Source organism: Sapajus apella, unplaced genomic scaffold (assembly GCF_009761245.1).
Source record: "Sapajus apella isolate SASKATOON/1434 unplaced genomic scaffold, GSC_monkey_1.0 scaffold28, whole genome shotgun sequence".
In the NCBI taxonomy this organism is placed as follows: domain Eukaryota; kingdom Metazoa; phylum Chordata; class Mammalia; order Primates; family Cebidae; genus Sapajus; species Sapajus apella.
Window position 1 is genome coordinate 4,787,317 of NW_022436968.1, and position 19,481 is coordinate 4,806,797.

Consider the following 19,481-nt stretch of genomic DNA (forward strand, 5'->3'; position numbering starts at 1 on the left):
CAACAAGTAAGTGACAAGATTTGGTGATCACTTAAGATCTAAGTGATGAACAAAGTTACCGTTTATTGATGTTTATTGATGAAGGAAATAGTTACTGTTTACTGACAGTGGTTTAAGAAAAAAGTTACAAGTGACAATGAGATTACATCTGAGAGTTCAGGATTCTAACAGGCATTGGGGACACAGAAAAATAAGGATGATGGGATTCCCTTTCAAACACACAGCACTTGCACATGGCACAGGGTAGAATGCTTATGGAGAACTGCCCTGTGTGTATCAGGGAGAGAGCTGTAGGATAAGATAAGGAGGGTGGGTGATCCCTCCAAAGCAGCGGGAGAAGGCCTAAGACAGAGCCAAGGAAGAAACGTAATTTTTAAAGCCAAGCAAGACAAAGAAGTCTGTTTTTAAAGAGACAGAACAAGACTCAGCAAAGTACTTCTTGACCTCTTAGCAGCCTTTAAAAGTTGTTCACAGTTGCTGGGAGACCTCCCACATACAAAGAGGAGTTGGCCAAGTACTTCCATGTAAGAGAAACAAATAAACTTCTTGTAATCAAATGCACTCTTAGGATTAAAAGTACGCTGTAGCCCTCTATGGAGAAAATAACAAACAAAATGTGCATCAGGGAAAAATGGAAGACCCACTCTCAACTCTAACAGTATATAGTAATAGTTAGCTGGGACAATAGTTAACCAGTAATAGTTAACCAAGCTTTTCCCAGAAAGCCAAGAAGTCACAGAACTTGGGACTTGTTTTATGCCATCTATCAGAAGGCTACACAAAATTCTAGTCTCAGTCACTTGAAGCCAGGAGAATGGGTGTCCTTACCACTCTAAGCACTGACTACTCCCCATCTCCTGGAACCTCTGTGTCATCCACAATCTGTTCTGATCAACTAGTGACTTCCTCAAATTTTATGCCTCTTTATTTGCAAGGGCTAGTATGGGCATAACCAGGTGACCTGATGACTTCCCAAGAGACAACAGAATTAGGGCCCAGTAGCTTCTGCTAACACCCAGGAAATCACCTGGGGTGCTTTTGAAAAAGTTTCCCAGGTGCCTGAGATTCATCTCAGGAGATTCCCATGATTAGGCAAATCTGAAAGACTATACAAGATTCCTACTTAATAAATCCTCTGGGCACCACAAACTGCTACAGGTCCTGTGATGATCCAGGTAATTCTTTAGGTCAACCTTCACATTCATGCCACCTCAGTCCTCTGGATGAAAACGTTCTTGCATCTTCTAAATCACCTAAAGGAGGCTCTGCATGTCCTCCCACTCCAGGGAGAGTCTATCATCTGCCTGGACACCAACTCACAAAAACAGCTGTCAGGAGTTACAGACCCAAGTTTACGGCTGTATTAAACTATACTATACAAATAGAAAGGCTGCTAGAAAGTGTCAGAGGTAGAAGAAAGGAAATTTACTTTCCCATCATACACATCATGCAACTCCTCCATAGGCTTTCAATGCAATGCTAAAAAAAGAACATGTATACACGTGTATATATTTACACATGATCAAAATAGACTGTGGAAGACACAGAAGTTCCAGAACATGGGGTTTCCCAGTAGTACACACACTAAGAGAACTAGAACTCTGCAAGGTTTATGAAGTGATCAATTAACTCACCATATGTACTCCTCACATTATGAGATAGACGCGAGATTAAATGAGGAAATCTGGAAAAATAGTTTTTAATCTTTTTATGAGCAATAAGAAAAATATACATGTTAGACAAATACAAATGAGAAACTTAAGAAAAAGAACTAAAAGAATCAAGCTTATATTTTATTCTTCTGAGATAAGGCAATGATTTTAGAAAATAATTTTCAAGTTTTATCCTTTCTTATCTGTACCCATTAAAAAAAATGAAACCCCCTAGTTCTTAAGGGAAAGTCCTCTGTATGGGTAAGAAAGTAGTTATGAATATAGTATCTCCATAAAGACTGATAGGACCAAGTGTAACTCTCCAAAGTCAAGATAACAGATGGAAGAGAACTAACTGATTAGGTCCCTGGAGGCTTTCTAGAGGCCCACACTTTCCTACTGGGAAAGGAGTTTTCCTCCTAAGCTTTCGCTTTAAGAGAATGTTTCAGTTTCCTTCTAAAGCCTGCTGTGATAATGTAAACACCCACCCCTTCATATATTAACTTGATGTGATTTGAAAGAAAACTTTTGGGAGATTTTCTGTTTTCATAAAATCTATAACCATTAACGATTCAACATGAAGGTCAAATAAGTCAAAAGAAAGCTCTACTTCCATCTCTTCAAGCTGAAGTAAATATAAAATAGGTCCTTAACATCTTATATACAGGTAGCTTATAGTATTGCAAATCCACTCAGCTGAAAACTACTGTTACCTGGCCTTTTCAAGATATCAGTGTGGAAGAACCACACTGAGTCTGACTTCTCAATGAATTCCACAGTTAAGAGAAACTAGTTAACTGCATTCAAAAGCTAACCCTGAGACCTGGCTGCCAATGTACAGCCAACTTTCATTTCCACCAGCTTAAATGTTCTTCGCCCTGCTGAGTCCAATAAAAAGAATCCCAATGATGTTAGGGGAAGCGGGATTAAACAAAAAAGCATTAATTTAAGACCATTTGTTGTTGTTTGTTATTCACTGATCTTTTAAACGGTAATCTTCTAAAAGTTCCAAAACTTTTTTAAAAACTCACTTTGTCTTCTTACAGGGTAGCAGCAGTCACCTGCCAGATTCCAACTGTGCTAAGTGAAGTAAGGAGCTAGCTTGGTCGACAAAACTGGTCAACTCCTGTTTCCCTATGGAAAACAATTTCTCTGACAGTCTCCAAGTTGGGATGTGAGGATATTTTGATAGCACAGAGGGCTTTAATTGTCACTAGGGAAAAGCAGAACCATTCCTTCAAACCTGCTCAGGCCAGTTTGTTTTCCGGCCTCGCCATTCTATCAAAACTCTGGGCCTCTCTCTCATTAATCTCTTTGCTACATGGTATCTATCACTCCTTGAGATGCTCTTCACCTAACTTTGGTAATGCTGTATCACTTGTTTTCCCTACCTTCCCTTATTACATTCTATGTGCAAGAATTCTCCGAATTTTTATATTACATCTTTTTTCTATTGTGTGTCCATAATTTTCCTTTGACAATCTCACCCATTCCCGGGCTTTAATGATCACTATAGGCAGATGACCTCCAAATCTGTATTTGTAGCTTGGACCAGGGCCATGACGTTACTCCAAGCGTTCTCAAATCCAAATGCACACAAAACACTGACCACTGAGTGAAAAAGATGCCTCTCACACACGTCTACTTTGCATATGAAGGTAGATACTTCTGTTACTTAGTAACATACTAACTCACTTAAAAGCATAATTGGATTTTTGTTTTTGTCTTTATATGCATTCTCAAAAAACAAATACTAAAAGTAGTCATGAATATTTGCAATTTTTTAATTTGAAATGCTATCCTTACACCTGAGAAGTTCAGAACCATCAGCCCAAATTGTTCTTCTGAACTGTAATTTGGCATTCCACCTGGGCATTGTCAAAACCTCAAATTTGATGAGTCTAAAAGCAAATACATTATCTCATTTTCTTCTCTTCTTCCAGATTCCTAAGTCTACTCATTCCAACTCTCTTAGCTCTTTCAGTTGCACCACTAGTCTTTCAGTTTCCTGGATTTAAGTAAGTTTGGATTCCATTTTTGCTTTTTGTTCTGTTTTCTTCCAATCTGCATGTCCTTAGGCTACACCACCGCTTCTTTCTCTGCCTCAAAAGCACCAAATTCTAGTGCTCATTGCTTCTTGTCTCAACTTTGAAAAAAGCTCCTTCACCTTCAATAGACCCCACACTGCAATGCCAAGTTTCCAAACTGGCGAACTTCACCACCCCTGCATAGAGAAAGAAATCCAAACGACTCATATGGGCATCCCAGACCCAAGTGTATCTTTCCACCCTTCTCTCTGGTCCTTAGCATGCCCATATACCTGTGACAAGCAGATACACTGGACATTCCTCGAACATGCCTTTCAATTCCCTGCCCCTGTGCCAGGCATCCTCTCTCCCTCCAACCTCCACAGCCTTTCCCAAAATGTCTTTTCCACTACCCCTGGCTGCAGCTGTCCTCTTCCTTCTCTGAACCCCACAACACTCCCTCTCTCTCTCTCAGATTTTGAACTTATTCAACTACATCAAGCACTAAGCCAGTTTTCTGGGAAACAGAGGCAAGACAATCCTTCATGGAGAATCAGGAGAAAGACAAGAAGCAGAGACTTAAACACTGTGGTAAATGCTGTGCAGCTGTGAAGGAGTCATGGCACAAGGCAGGCACCTGCCTGGCTCTGCAGAACAAACTACTGTTAGGTTATATGCACCCCGAGGGTAGGAAATAGGCTTCATTCATCTTTTATTCCCTGTTATTCTTAGCAAAGTGTTCTATGTTAAATAACATCTCTGGAAAGGTTGCTGTGCAATGAAACCCAATGTCTTGAGTTGGAATCTGATCAGCAACCTTTCATATTCTAAAAGGGAGGCCTTCTGTGTAAACCGGTATCTCCATGAATTGTCAATCCAGTAACAGAGCATCCTATTACTTTACCTACAGTCCTTTTCATTCTCTCATCCTCATTACTTCCTCTTTCTTAAAAAGCTATACAGTGCACTCCTATATCGTGGCTATTCTCCCAAGAAAGCAAAAGGCGCTCTCTCCATACAGGAACTACAAGTGGTTAGTGTTACACATTACACATCGACTCTGGCCCCAAAACCTGCCTTTTAAGAATTCAAGTTCAGTCATGAGATCCTAGTTCTTTTTCTTCTCTGTTCCTATAAACGTGGTATAACTTATCGCCAAATTATCTCATAAATTATCCACATACTCAAAGGGATTTATAATCACTATTCTTGCATCTTCTCCCCTCCGTGCTACGGGAATCATTGTTATATACACATACACAAACATATACAGCAATACACATATTCACACACTTCCAGGAGTGGGAAGAAACCAAGGGAAAATCCTAGTAAGGCCTGACTTATTTATGCAGAAGACTAGAAATTCCTTCCCCCAACACAGCCTGCAGGTTTTACTTTAAAATTATCTGAGTTAATAGCAGCCTCTTACAGACTTACAAAAAATGTGAAAAACCTTGGAAAGAGTTAAGAGCTCATGAGTCATTTACGGATTAAGGTAAATTAGTTCCACCAGGTTGTTTTCCTCTTGACATCTAGACAAGATCTCATGCACATTAATGAAAGATTGAGATGAGAAATGACGATAATGAAAATAGGAGATCTGAGGACAGACTACACTTAAAGCCTCTGAAGTATTGCAACTTTAGGAGAATATAGCTTGAAGGTACAGGGCCCTGGGAGAAGGGTGAAATGGGTACATGATAGGCTGAAACTGAAAAGGTTTATAAAAAGCAGGAATTTGACTTAGGGAAGGATGAGCTTCTATGTCAGGTGTGTCCAATCCTTTGGCTTTCCTGAGTCATACCAGAAGAACTGTCTTACGCCATACAAAAAATTCACTAACACTAACAAGAGCTGATGAGCTTAAAAAAAACAAAATCGCACACACAAAAAAATCTCCTAACGTTTTAAGAAGTTTACACATTTGTGTTGGGCTGCATTCAAAGCCATCCTGGGCTGCATGCAACCACAGGCCTTGGGATGTAAAAGCTTGCTCGATGCAATTAATTATTTTTGCTTTTATTCTCATTCTAGAACCCAGAACTCAAGCTAAAATGATTAAACTTTATGGGTTACTTAAAATTGCAGTTTCCCTAGGTACTAACTCCCATGCAGGTGTTTCAAGTTCCAAATGATTTACCTAGGCATGCATATTACTAAGTATTCTGTGGTGGATCATATAAGTCAAGATACTTTTGGATCTGAGCTGTGAATTAAATATAACCCTTCCAATGAATTGAGGGTAATTTGGCAAATTTAAACTGCCCTCTCCTGTTGTCTCTAAATTCTGACTGAAGCTGGAAAAAAAATTTTAGAGACATCTTAAAATTTTAATAAAAATATTCAGTGTAAGGTTAAATTTACTTGCCAAAAATAGAAAAAAACTAAATCAGATTTTGCTAAATAACTGTGTATTAATTTCGTTATAATTACAATAGGCAAATACTAGCATTTCATATAATGGCTGGAAGTTCTCAACCAACCATCAAATCATTCAACAAACATTAAGTAGCCTCTGAGCACTGACTACGCAGGCAATGTTTATAAGTTTTTCACCTTTTCAGAAATTTCTCTGTAAAAATCATTAAATTAATAAATTAATATGAGGATTACTATTTTTCTCAAGCGTCAACTTCTCAAATTTCCCACTTGTTCCATTATTAAGCTTAAGGAGTATATTCTACTATTGTATGAGTTATTGAACATGTCAGATCAGAAAGGGAGTTTGCATTTAATATAATAATTGTGCCATTCTTCATACTACTGTTCAAAAGGGTAAAAGAAGCAGGTAATATAAAAATACATCCAAAGCAAAGGGGCTAGCAATCTTCTATTATGCTCAAGTGGGTATTATTTATTGTGTAAAATGTTTAGCAAATTCCACAATGAAATATGCATAGATGGGGTGATTACACATTAGCATGATCTTAACTGTTCAAATCATATTATAAAATGCTCACTTCCATCTAAAATACAGCTTAGCATTTAAAGGTAAATTTTACGGAGATTTCATTTCCAAAAACGCACATAAATAACAGCCACAAAAAAACAGCTTCAGGCTTGTTATAATGGAATAAATGAGTCCTAAGTCTTAGGCCAACAGATACAAAAACTTGACATAACCTGGGGGACTAAGGTGGGATAATCCCTTGACCCCAGGAGTTTGAGGTCAACCTGGGCAGCACAGGGAGACCCCATGTCTGTATTTTTTTAGGAACTGGCATACTTCTGTTTTCACCCAGCTGTTACTTTAAATATTTAAAGTTCGTTAACAAATTCTTCAAAGATGTCTCCCACTTTATAATTTCTTCTTTCAAAGAAGCATCCACAGTGCAAACCCCCCAAAATCTTCAATAATAAACCAATAGGTTCTTAGCTGTAGTGTGATGAAAAGAAAATACCTAATGTTTTAACTGATTCTCTAATAAGGAGAATAAAAATCTATTAACTTTCCCATATGACAGTGGATATTATTTACCAGTTACAAAAAACAGATTACCCAACTGAATTAATAATTTTGAAATAAGATAATTTATTAGATCAAGTTATTTACTAGACATATAAGCTTACTCAATGTCCTTGTAACAGCACAGTAATCCTAAGAATTTCTGTCATTTGAATTACATCCATAATAAGAAGGCAGAATAAAATAAAAATCCACCGTGCCTCAATGTTTTTATTATTGATACCTTCACGATTAACAAGAGACCATCAGAGCCAGAAAAAGAAAACATTTCTAATATGGGAATGGTATATTAACTTTATTGCAAAATGGTAAAAATAAAATTGAAACAAAAAGTTTCTTCCAGAACTTCCTTTACATAATTTTTTTTCAAGATCTAATGTTCCAATATTTAATACCCAAAACAGGATAAAAAAGGCTGACCTAGCCAGCCCCTTACAAAGTCTCAAGAAAACCCTTACTTGCATGTTAATACCCATAAGGACAAAATATAATCTTTTAAACTGAATGAAAAGATAATATTAAATGTCTTCAATGACACAAACATGGAGGAGAAAAAGACAGCCTTGCATCTAAGAGCCACTTTTACTGGCACACAGATTAGATCAGAAGCAGCTCTTTCAGAAAAAGCTCAATCTCCATCCAAAACAGAGAGAGCAAATCCTATGCATCCTCTCTTCTCATACTTCTTATTACCCACACGCAAATTACGAAATAGCGTAATTGAGTATGTTGTTCAGGGAAAAATTTTCAAAAAAGTGAAAACCTAGGAAAGTAAGTCATTGCGTGCACACTCTAACAACAGCTAAGCATTTCCTACGTGACTAATCTCTTTTAAATTCGGCTCCTCTGTTCCTATGCAATCTCATATTATCTATTAAAACTGCCAAAATATTTTTAAACAAGATCTAAGAATTCCTCTCTCAGTTTCTGATCTTTGCACTCCTTGAGTTGGCAGACACGTCACTGGCAAACCAACTGGTAGTGACAAGTTACTCCAAATCGACTCTTTCAGATGAAATTTTAAATTAACAGCCATCCCAAATTTTCCGTGCCTCCCGAATCTCAGGGATCGAGGGGTAAGTACACGCAAGTCCTCCCGATCACTTGGCTGCAAAACTTGGTCTGCAGAATCTACAAATGGTTATTCCATTTCAACCATGCCTTTCCCCAAGATCCTGCAACATTCAGGCTTATCAGAAGGGTCGTTTCCTATCTCAAGCTTTGGAAACTCTAAGCTTGCAGACCACAAAGATTTGATAGTATTTTCAATGAGAAACATTTCACACCTCCGCATCCAAGGCTTATATGTCCCACATGTGTTTGCAAATTCCTCATCGGCCTTAGAGGCACAAAGAGTGTCTCGCTTCCCTGCACCTCAGTGCCAAGTTTCTGTAAGCCACTTCCATGCAAACTCTCCTTCCGCTTTTAAAAAGAAAACTACATTCGCAAGGGGAGGGTACCCAAGAAGAAAACCGAGACGGTAAGTGCAGCACTTTTATAAAGTAAACAAACAAAAAGCCTGCCTTGACGAAGGCGGCTGCAAAACTCTGGGGCCAGCGCGCACAACCCATATCGCATACCCCCACAGCGCCCCGCGGTCCCTCCGAGCGCCGCGTGACGCCCCCAGCCCGGTTAGCAGAATGGACTCGGCACCGCCGGCTTTCTCGGAGGGAAAATGCACAATGCACGAAATCAGGGCCGCGCTCCCTGCTCCTCGCGGCCCCTGCACACAGAATGTCTCCGGGAATCGCCCACACGAGCCCGGGGCCGCCCTCTCCTTCCGGCGCCGGCCGCGCGGAGCCTGCTCCCCCGGACACCGCCCCCAAAGTGCCCGCGCGGCCCCGCGACTCCGCCGCCCCAAGTTCGCCCGCCGCCGCTCCGGCGGGAAAGCGTCCCGCACTTGGCGGACCGAGAGTGGCGGCCGTCGGCCCCGGTACGTACTCAGCCAGTGGCTGCAGCGGTCTTGGCGCGCTCTCCCCGAGGACTGCTTAGCCCCAACTCCAAAGCGACGGCCCCCGGCTCTCCCTCCTCTGGCGGCTGCGGGAGCCGGGACGCCCCCGCTCCCATCGAGGGGGGAAGGGAAGGTGGTGGGCGCGCTCTCCCTGCTCCCCCCCAGCTCGGGCCCGCCGCTGCTTCCCGCCCGCCCGCCCCGACGGCGCTCGCTTGGCCGCGGCGGCGGCGGCTCCTCCGGGCTGCAGCGCGCGGGCGGCGGCGGCAGCGCCTCCCCCGCCGCGCCCTGCCCTCCCCTCCCCTCCCCTGCCTTCCCCGCGCGCGCTGCACCCTCCTTCCCCCTCCCCCTCCCGCCTCCGCCGCCTCCACCCCCACCCCCCGCGCTGTCACATTGGGAGATTCCGCTCTTGCTACATTCGCGGCTCCGGCTCCCGCCCACGCGCGGCCGAGTGACGCAGATCCCGGCGTGGGCCGCCGCCGGGCGGGGGCGGGGGCGGCCTCCGGGGCCGAGGTTCGGCCCCTTGCAGCCACCCCCTCCGCGGAATCCGGAGGGCGGCCCATTCACACGGCAGCTGGGAGGAACCAAGTGGGCGCCGGGAGTGGGCGGCTCCCGTGAGTCCGGGCGCGGGGAGGGGACGACCGGGAGGGAGGCGGGCGGGGGACGCCGCCTCGGGCCTGCTCTCCAGCTGCAGAGTGAACTGGGGAGGTTTGCAATTTAAAAAAACAGAATTATGTGTGAGGTTCCCGATATAGTATTTCAAAGAGCACACCCGCCAAATCCAACATTCCCCGAGAGGCTGACTTAAAAAAAAAAAAAAAAAAAATCCTAGCGCGCCGGGCTCCCCTCGCCCCCGCAGGCTCGGGGCGGAGGCGGGGAGGCAGGTGGGCCAGGTGCGCCCCTGCCCGGGGGCCGAGGCGTCCGGCGGTAAGGCGGCAGCGACCGCACGGAGGAAGGGGCAGCAGGTGCGCAGCGCTGGAAAAACTGGCGGCTGGGAGATCATCTCTGCCTTGCTCATCTTGACCCCTCCCCGCCTCCGCCTGGCGTAGGGACTAGAGGAGGAGGAGGGAAACAATGGGAACCCCGGAGGCCGAAGTGCAGTTTTGACAACTGTCGCGCTGACCGGGTAACTTAATTCCAACCTTTTTAACCTCCTGAAAATCTGCCTTTTATTTTACTGTTTAATGTTTTCTGTGTACATGGTGTAGAAAAACGACGGCGTTAGTCTAGTGCTGGTATATGTCAAATTAGAGTTCCCAAGGCACAATATAGAATTTTTTGGTTTGCATAAACTTTGCTAACCAACGTGTTAAAGCATCTTCAAAAATGTACAAGCTGGCCAGGTACGGTGGCTTACCCCTGTAATCCCAGCACTTTGGGAGGCCGAGGCGGGCGGATCACCTGAGGTCAGGAGTTCGACACCAGCCTGGCTAACATGGTGAAACCTCTTTTCTACTAAAAATACAAAAAAATCAGCCAGACGTGGTGGCGCGCGCCTGTAATCCCAGCTACTCGGGAGGCTGAGGCAGGAGAATCGCTTAAACCCAGGAGGCGGAGGTTGCAGTGAGTTGAGTCGAGCTATTGCACTCCAGCTTGGGCAACAAGAATGAAACTCCTCTCAACAACAACAAAAGCACTTAAGCTATCGCCATAAAAATTTTGGAAGTCTATTTTTTAAATCTATGTTTACATTCTTTGCAAAAAGTAATTTTATCGTGTTCTTGAACGTTAAAGAGCATTTATTAATATAAAATTACTGCAAAGACAGGTAGAATCCCGTTTTAACATACACACAAAAATCTAGTTTTATAGGAGGTCATTCCCACATCCTGGCTGGCCTCCCAGAGTGTGCCTACTTCGCTGATCGGGATACAAGGCATTCTTTGAGATGGGAAATTCTTTATGTTGCAGCAATGGATAGGATGATGATACTGAAAGCAAAAGACTTTAATCACGTATAGAACTTTTTTTTTCTTTTTGTGAAAACATGTTATAGAAATGAGTAATGCTACAATGGAATACATATAATTAAAGTTAAATCTTTTTCTTCAGCATTAGTGACAGGTTTTGTCTGGAGTAGTTGAGTTGATATTTCAAATGAGTAAGTCTGCTTAATTCCTTAAATTCTTCAACTGCAGAAATCACTGCTGGAAGTTTCTCTTAGCCCCTCTAATTGTCACGGTTTTTGCAGCTGTGGGTCCTGTTCTGCTAGAGAGAAAGTTAGGTGGTTATGTTAAAGACTAGGGAATTTCTTGGCTGGTGGGGAAAGTAATGTTCGGGCAACGAAATCTGCAAAATTTTCCTCTAATTCCTTTTTGGAATCCTGATGTTTTGCAAACACTTGTTCCTGAACAGCTGGAGACAAAGAACTTTTTTTCCATAAAGATATATAATCACTGATTCATGAGTCACGAAATTAGTAGTCTTACCTGAACTATTGAGCCTTCAAGTGGAATTGTTTCCAGAGTTTGAAGAAACAATATGAAATCCTCTTCCCAAGCTTGTCTGTGTCTGGCTGAACATGATGCTGAAAAGGAAATGTGTCAGGGCAGATACTGTCTCTTCTGACTTGTAACTGGTTTCTACAGTTAAACAGTGAAATCTATCCTTGTTTGTTTTCTGGGCACATTTAGATAGTGTATTCTTCCCAGATTAAGAATGGCACTTTTGGCCCACTTTACTTTGCCTTAAACGCCCTATGGTGCTGGGCGAAGTGGTGGGAGAAAGGAAAATGAAGGAAGGATAAAATTTTAAGCTTTTAAGCATCCAATTCTGTACGTCTGTATGACAACACTGTAGTCAATATGGTAGCTCAGAAAGAACGGAGGCATTCACCTGTATCTGAGACAAGTCAGATGAAGAAGCATGGATTCTGTTTTTCCACATTACCACTTGTTGTTGCTCATGCCACCCCTAATACCACCTCCCGACTCCAGCATACACACACAGTGTTCTCCCACTTCCACGCCTGAGGATTTGTTAGGGGAAAGCAAAAAGATGCACATTCCATCCTGGAAGGTAACAATTATGGTTGTCTGATTATCCTCTGAAGGCCCTCTGGAAGAGATCAAACAGCTTCAAGGCTTTAGTGTGTTTTTGGAGGCATCCCAGATAGGTGTAAGAATGTGGTAACACAAACAGTTCCCATTCAGACCACTTTGGATATCTTGTTAAATGTCCATGCAGTAGTTTTGGTTTCTCCTGGTGTGATTTTACTATAAATACCTGTATATTGAAGTTATTGGTTTATTCAGTACAGCTTGTTGAGCACCAAGAATGTGCCAGGTGTAGGGCTGGATGCTTGGAACACAAAGACAAGTAAGTCATGGATGGGTCCCTGCCCCTAGGGCTTTGCTATAAAACAGTGCAAATAAGAACAGAAGGAAGTCTAAAAGACAAAGGAAAATGTTTTGTCTCTGTTTACAGGTTTTATTGTCTTTTCATACACTCTAAAAGATTAATATAAAAACTACTAAGAAATGAGATTATATTATTTTTGTAATACTCCTTTGACTGCAAATCACAGTAAAATAAAAATAATTTTCTTAAAACTGGAAACATTACATTTCTTGTTACCTTTCAATTAGAGCCTAAAGGACGCGAATGTAATTTCCAAGAGGGCAAAAGTTTTTATTAACTATGGTCTTTTGTTAACTTTTGTATATTCACTAGCTAGAACATTGGCTGACGTATACTAGTCACTTAATAAATATTTGTTGAATAAATGAAATGGAAAATATGAACTAGCAGAGTTTTTGTATTTTGTAGTTGTTCTTAGTATGAATTGTATTTCCTAATAGATGTATCTAAAATACATGATACCTACTTCTGATTAAGTATATAACATTTTCAATAAAATATTTAGAGTAAGAATATGTTTTAAGCAGCATGTAAATTGTGAAGTAATTTTAGAATGTTCCTAAAGTAATTAGTATTAGTTTTTCAGGCACAAAATTTCTTTTTAAATAAATTATAAAAGGTTAATAAATACACCAAATTCTGTATTTTAACACCATTTGAAAAGTGGCCTGAGAATTATATCAAATTATGTTTTTTAAATCTATTATTCATGTGTTTATTCTTAACTCTATTACTTGCAAATATCATCCCAGGCTTATTCCTTATTATAAAAGTAAGGGCAAGACAGAGCTACTTCTGATGGCTTAAATAAATATTACTTGTACAGTTTTAAGTTTTGAAAACACTTTTTAAAAAATTTGAAAGCCTTCTTTCAAATTGTTGGCTTAGTTATTGTTTTTAACCTGTTAGCAGTAGATTTGGAAGAAGCTTATTTTACAAGCCTGTTCATAATTTTAATCCATACTGTGGAATGTGTCACAGTGTACAGCCAAATCACCACATGTATTTCCCCTCTCAGAAAACCAGATTTTGCCTCTCAAGTTTTTTTTTTTTAACTTTTATTTTAGATTCAGGGGCCCATGCGGTTTGTTACATAGGTAAACTCGTGTCGCGGGGGTATATTGTACGGATTATTTCATCACCCAGGTATTAAGCCCATTACTCAAGTTATTTTTGTGTTCCTATCCCTCCTCCCACCCTCCACTCTCAAGTAGACCCCAGTGTCTGTTGTTTCCTTCTTTGTGTTCATAAATTCTTATCATTTAGCTCCCACTTATAAGTGAAAACATGAGGTATTTGGTTTTGTGTTCCTGTGTTACTTTGCTAAGGCTAACAGCCTTCACTTCCATCCGGGTTCTCACAAAAGACATGATCTTGTTCTTTCTTAAGGCTGCTCTCAAGTTTAAAAATTAGAGAAAAATATATTTTTTTTCTGATTCTGAATGGAAGTTGAACTTCATGGAAAATAGAATATAATGTATGCCACTGAAAATATACAATCAGTATATATGACACACCTTTGAACACAAGACCAGTCAATGGTAAATGAACACTGCTCCTTTACTTTTGTCTTCTGATGGCTCTGTCAAAGTATAGAAGCATGCTGAGGTGATTCGAGATGGAAGATGCATGTTGGCATTGAAGAGCAGTAAATCACATACTGAACAAGCTATTCCCTTTACAATTCTCTTTCAGTCGTTTGAAAGAGGATATTTAAATTGGTGCCAGTATGTCTCTGATCCCTGTAATACGTGCTGAATTCTGTTTTTGTTGTTGTTGTTGTTGTTTGTTTGTTTGTTTGTTTTTACAGTAAGGAAACAGGCTTCAGCTCGGAGCCTTTGGCAGGCCTCAGTATATAACTGGAATTTAATAGCACTGTTTTCCCTGTTTTTGTTTTTATGATGATCTTCTGTTGAGACAAATGAGATTCATTATGCATTTAGAATAATGATCTCAAAATATCTTTTAAATAGATTTCCTTGAGCAAAAACCCTTAATTTTAAAATAAAAAATATTAAATAAATTCCTTTTTTTTTGAGACAGGGTCTCTCTCTGTCACCCAGGCTGGAGTACAGTGGCATGATCACAGCTCTCACTGCAGCCTTGACCTCCCAGGCTCCAGTGATCCTTCCACCTCTGTCTACTAAGTAGCTGAGACTATAGGCGTGCCACCACGCTTGGCTAATTTTGTATTTTTTATAGAAACATGGGGTTTTACTGTGTTGGCCAGACTGGTTTTGAGCTCCTGGCTCAAGCCTACCTCTCAAGGTAAATACTATTTTACTGCTGCAAGAAAATAATAACTAACATTTATTGAGTACCTAATAAATGCTGTAGCATTTTATCAGTATGCTCGCAACAGCACTATAAAATATGCACTATTCACTTCATTCTCTTGTAGAACTGAGGAAACCGAAATGTGGGTTACTAAAATAACCTATTTAAGGTAACATGGGAGACCCAGGCTTTGAGGCCAAGAGCTCTGTCCCAGAGCCCATGTCTGGACCATTAAACAAATAGCCCTAAGTAGCCAAGTCAGTGCCCAAGGTTTCAGAAACACTCAAGTGTTTCTCCCATCTTTAAAGGTCCAGCTTAACTTCCTTGAAGATCACCGCGACCTCCACATCCCTCAGTAGCCTCTGCTTTCCTTAGCTCCCATTCCACTTATCTTTGATACCACATGGAAGGCTTATTTATGAATCTTTAGTGACTTAATTTATGTTCATTGTAAGTATACAGTAAGCCCCCTTGGAAAGAGCAACTATGTCTCATACTTCCCTGGAATTCAGTAAATATATTTTTAAAAGGGGCTTAAGGAAATTATTATTAAAACTGCTTCAACATTATCTTAGCATTTGCAAAAATAGGGGATTCTTTGGACAAAAAATAAAATAAAACCCAAACCATTTCCACATTGTGAAACTAAAAAAAAGTTTTCCGTGAAAAAAAACTGTAGAAAGTTGGTAGTGATTTTGACAACTGAGTGAAAATTTCACTGAAAGAGCATTAATTTATTACTTTCAGAAAGATTTCGTACTTTAAAGTGCTTCAGTAATTCCAAACAAAAGAATAGATTTAAAATGTTCTTAGCGGAGAGGAAGAATAACATTATGGCTTATGACCTACAAGATCTAAGATACAATATAATTCTCCCTTATTATTGCCTCAGAACAATTCTATACTTAACAAATTTTCCACTTTGTGTGGTGGTAGCCCTACAATTAACTGAGTCATGTACGATATTCATATTACCAGAAATAGAATTAAAATTTTTCTTATTTAACAATATGAAATTCAAAGCTTTAGAAGTGTATTATAGACTAAGTGAACTTTTAAATGCATGGAAATCTGAGTATTTTTAAATATATGGAGATTATAAACAAGTTTTTAAAAGACAAGTTAATAGGAATATATTATAACTCATAATTTCAAAAGCCACGACTTTAAAAATAGCCGCTAAAAAGATTTGCTAAAAATTAAGCAAATCTTCATGCGTTGTATTTTATAACAAGATACTATAGAATTTTAAGGTAAAAAACATTATAAAGTTCACCTAGTTCATCCTCTTCTGTATATTCAAAATATATTCAAATACCTTGCAGAAATTCAAGATACAACTAGTTTAGTTTCCAGTTGTTTATTTCTTTATAAGTTGGTTATTTTGAACTTATAATGCAATCTCTGTTGTAAGAAAACAAAAATCAAAAAAATGAGATGGTTAGATTTCCAGGATGGGCTACCAGTGCTTATAAAGCAAATGAAAATACTGTATTATAAACTTTGGGGGGATTAGGTGGGCTCTTAGAAATCACCTAATCCAATTGACTTCTACAGAAAAGGAAATTTATACTTCACATTGCTTATATAAAGAGCAGAAAAATATAATATTAGGCAGTAAATACAACCAAACATTTAATTGACTGAATAGTAATTATGGTTAAATTGTGTGTTTAAGACAGAAGAGAATGTAAATGGAAACTTTTGAAAAGACTTTCTTAAGAGAATTTTGGGAAAATTTTTAAGGATTGGAGCCTTGTTTTTCTTTCTCCTCTATCCCCTATCTTTGGCAACAGTGGTTAAAACTCCTCAACTCTGCCTTCTCTTCCCACTCCTTCCCTCTTCTCCCAGCATCCACTGTGAAGGACTTCTATGGCTAACTCATCTGTAACACTGTTTTAGGTCTCAGCCACACTGGCTACTGTCCTCTCACTCCCGGCCATTCATAATTGTTAACAACACAGGCCAGGGTAAAGAGTAGGTTAAAAAGTGCTCTGCTTAGGCTGGGCATGGTGGCTCATGTTTGTAATCCCAACACTTTGGTAGGCCGAGGTGGGTAGATCACGAGGTCAGGAGATCGAGACCATCCTGGCCAAAGTGGTGAAACCCTCTCTACCAAAATACAAAAAATCAGCTGAGCGTGGTGACGCACGCCTGCGGTCCCAGCTACCAGAAGGCTGAGTGAGGCAGGGTAATCGCTTGAATCTGGGAGGCGGAGGTCACAGTGAATCAAGAGCATGCCGCTGCACTCCAGCCTGGACGACAAGAGGGAGACTCCATCTCAGAAAAGGTGCTCTGCTCACCATCTCTGGAATGTGTTCAGACCATCTTCCATTTGCGGCCTGCATTCTTGGCTGCCTCGTTCCTCACAGTCCCATGTCTGGCTTTGCCCTTCTCCCCCTAATTTACTGAGATGAATGTCGAGTCTGTGCTGACTCTTCCAGCTCAGTCTCTGGGCTTCTGTCTTTCTCTCGGTCTACACTGCAGGCAAAGGACCCAGCAGATGAAGTACCCTTGTGAAGCACTCCACAGGAGGGTGGATGGATGATTTTATTTGTTTCCTTGACAGAGATGTGTGATTTGTCAGCCAAGATGTGGGCTTTTTCATGAAAGGAGCCAGGAAATAGGAAGAGAGCATGTCAAGGAAGAGAGCCCTTCTTGAAGTGAATGGGCAAGAATTGGAAGAAAGTGGGGGAAGAGGATGGAGATTAAAGATATGTCTGCACTTATGAGAAGTGACTAAAGTAGAGATAACTGTTTTGGGAGAAGTGAAAAGCCAATGAAAAAGTATCAAGTACAGGGTCCCCTGAAAAAAAATGGAAAGAAAAGGCAGAGGGGGCAAAGAAGAGATCATCCTCACATAAACTCCTCTACACCAGCCAGATTTGTGTTCCTCACCTGGGACTGATGGGAGTGATGGGATGGAGTAGCTGGGGCAAATCTGCAGGGAGAAGGGCAGAGAAGCAGCAGCCCATGTCTCTTTGCTTGGATTGGAAGAGGTAAGTGTCAGGAAAAGGAAAGAAAAGCAGAATGGGTTCAAAAACTATCCCACCATACCCAGTACTTTACCATGCTGATTCAGATATCCTGAGTTGTCTTATCACTCAACTAGCTACAAAAAAAATATTGAATGTGTTAATATTGATGAGTTGGCTAATTGTCACAACAGATTACTCAACACTGCCTTCTAGGAGCAGGTACTTTGAAAGGACGATGCACAATGCAGGTATCCTACAATGAGAGACTTTTTAACTACTGAGATAAGGATAAATCAAACATAATTCTGTTTGCATATAATTGCAAAGCTACATCTTTACAGTTGGAATTATACTGTTATGTACCCAGACTTATACATCATGACTCAGCTTATCCACGACTGGCAATAATATGTGGTAGTCAAAAACTTTAAAGACTTTTCTATCGATTACTGTATTTTTTCATTTCTTACTGTAACAATTTCTCACAGTGGCAGAGGAAGGGTTTTTTCCAACTACAAAATATATTCTTTAAATAAACTGTTCCAAATCATCGTGGTGTTGCAGAGGTTAGGGGCTCATCATTGCTGGTAAAAAAAGAAAAATAAACAGCCTTTATAACAGCAGTTTGTGAAGTTGAACCAAGAGTTTCAACATGTCCATATGATTTCAGCCAACAAATTCACTTCTAAGATAGTTATACTAAGTGTATACACATTTAAGTTTATACATTTTTATTACAACATTATTTATAAAATTGAAAAAACATCCAAAATAATGTATTGGTTAAATAAGTTATATCACATCTAGATGATGGAATATATTCAATTAATATTTAATAATATTGGGAAATACTCATAATATTATGGGTAAAAATAGAGCAGAGAAAAACAATCTGTAATCTCTCTACCAGAATACGCATGGAAGGAAATTTACTAAATGTTAGCAGTAATTATCTCTGGGTGATGGTATTATAGATAATTTTTATTTTCTTCTTTATTTTTTTTTTGAATTTTTAAAAATTTCAACAATCAACATGCATTACTTTGAAAATCAGGAAAAAATGAAATGTTATTTGACCAGGATCCTGCTTCAAAAGCAGTTTACACATAAAAATGAAAACAAAATTGTACGTGTTTATCCACTGGTTTGCAGAGGGCAACAAAAACCAGGAGGTCAACAAAACCCGGGAGCTAAGAAATACGTGTTGGGCACTTAGTATGTTATCTGTCCTGTATAGCTACAGATAATATATCTGACACATGGTAGACCCTCAAGGCATAGATACCCCACCACACCAAATACTTTCACCATGCTGATTCAGATATCATTCTGAGTTGCCTTATCACCCAACTAGCTACAAAAAAAATGGAATGTGTTAATATTGATTATATATATTATACATGTAATAAATATATATATTATATATAATAAATATTTTTATATATAGCACTGGCTTGAACTGCTTTAATATGAAGTCACAAATAGTCTCTTTTTTTCTGATTAATCATTCAAGCATGTATCTTCTTGAGGATCCTCCTGTTCCAGGGACCTATGCAGTCCCAGAGCTTTTGCAGTTCAAAATGTGACGTTCAGTGGGCTTCCACACCCAATGACGGAACTGGCATCTGGGCCACCTCTAATGCCCTCCCTGTTTAGCTGCAGAAAACTGGCCCACCATGTGCAGAACTGGTCCCGTGCTGCTTGAGACCCATCTACTGCTGTGGTTCCTTAGGGGAGGACAGCAGAGTCCACTTTCTCCGACACTGCAGTTCT

General features: G+C 40.2%; 1 protein-coding gene across 5 annotated transcripts in view; it reads right to left on the reverse strand.

Moving 5' to 3' along the window:
* NAB1 (NGFI-A binding protein 1) overlaps positions 1 to 9,223 on the reverse strand; it is a 45,310-nt gene extending 36,087 nt beyond the window's left edge. For 2 of the 5 annotated variants that reach the window (XM_032292620.1, XM_032292622.1), the window contains exon 1: positions 8,432 to 8,611. In XM_032292620.1, coding sequence (XP_032148511.1) covers positions 8,432 to 8,439 — 8 coding nt within the window. In that variant the 5' untranslated portion in view covers positions 8,440 to 8,611. The other 3 variants (XM_032292621.1, XM_032292624.1, XM_032292625.1) reach the window with 3 other exon arrangements.
* Positions 9,224 to 19,481: the final 10,258 nt, after the last annotated feature.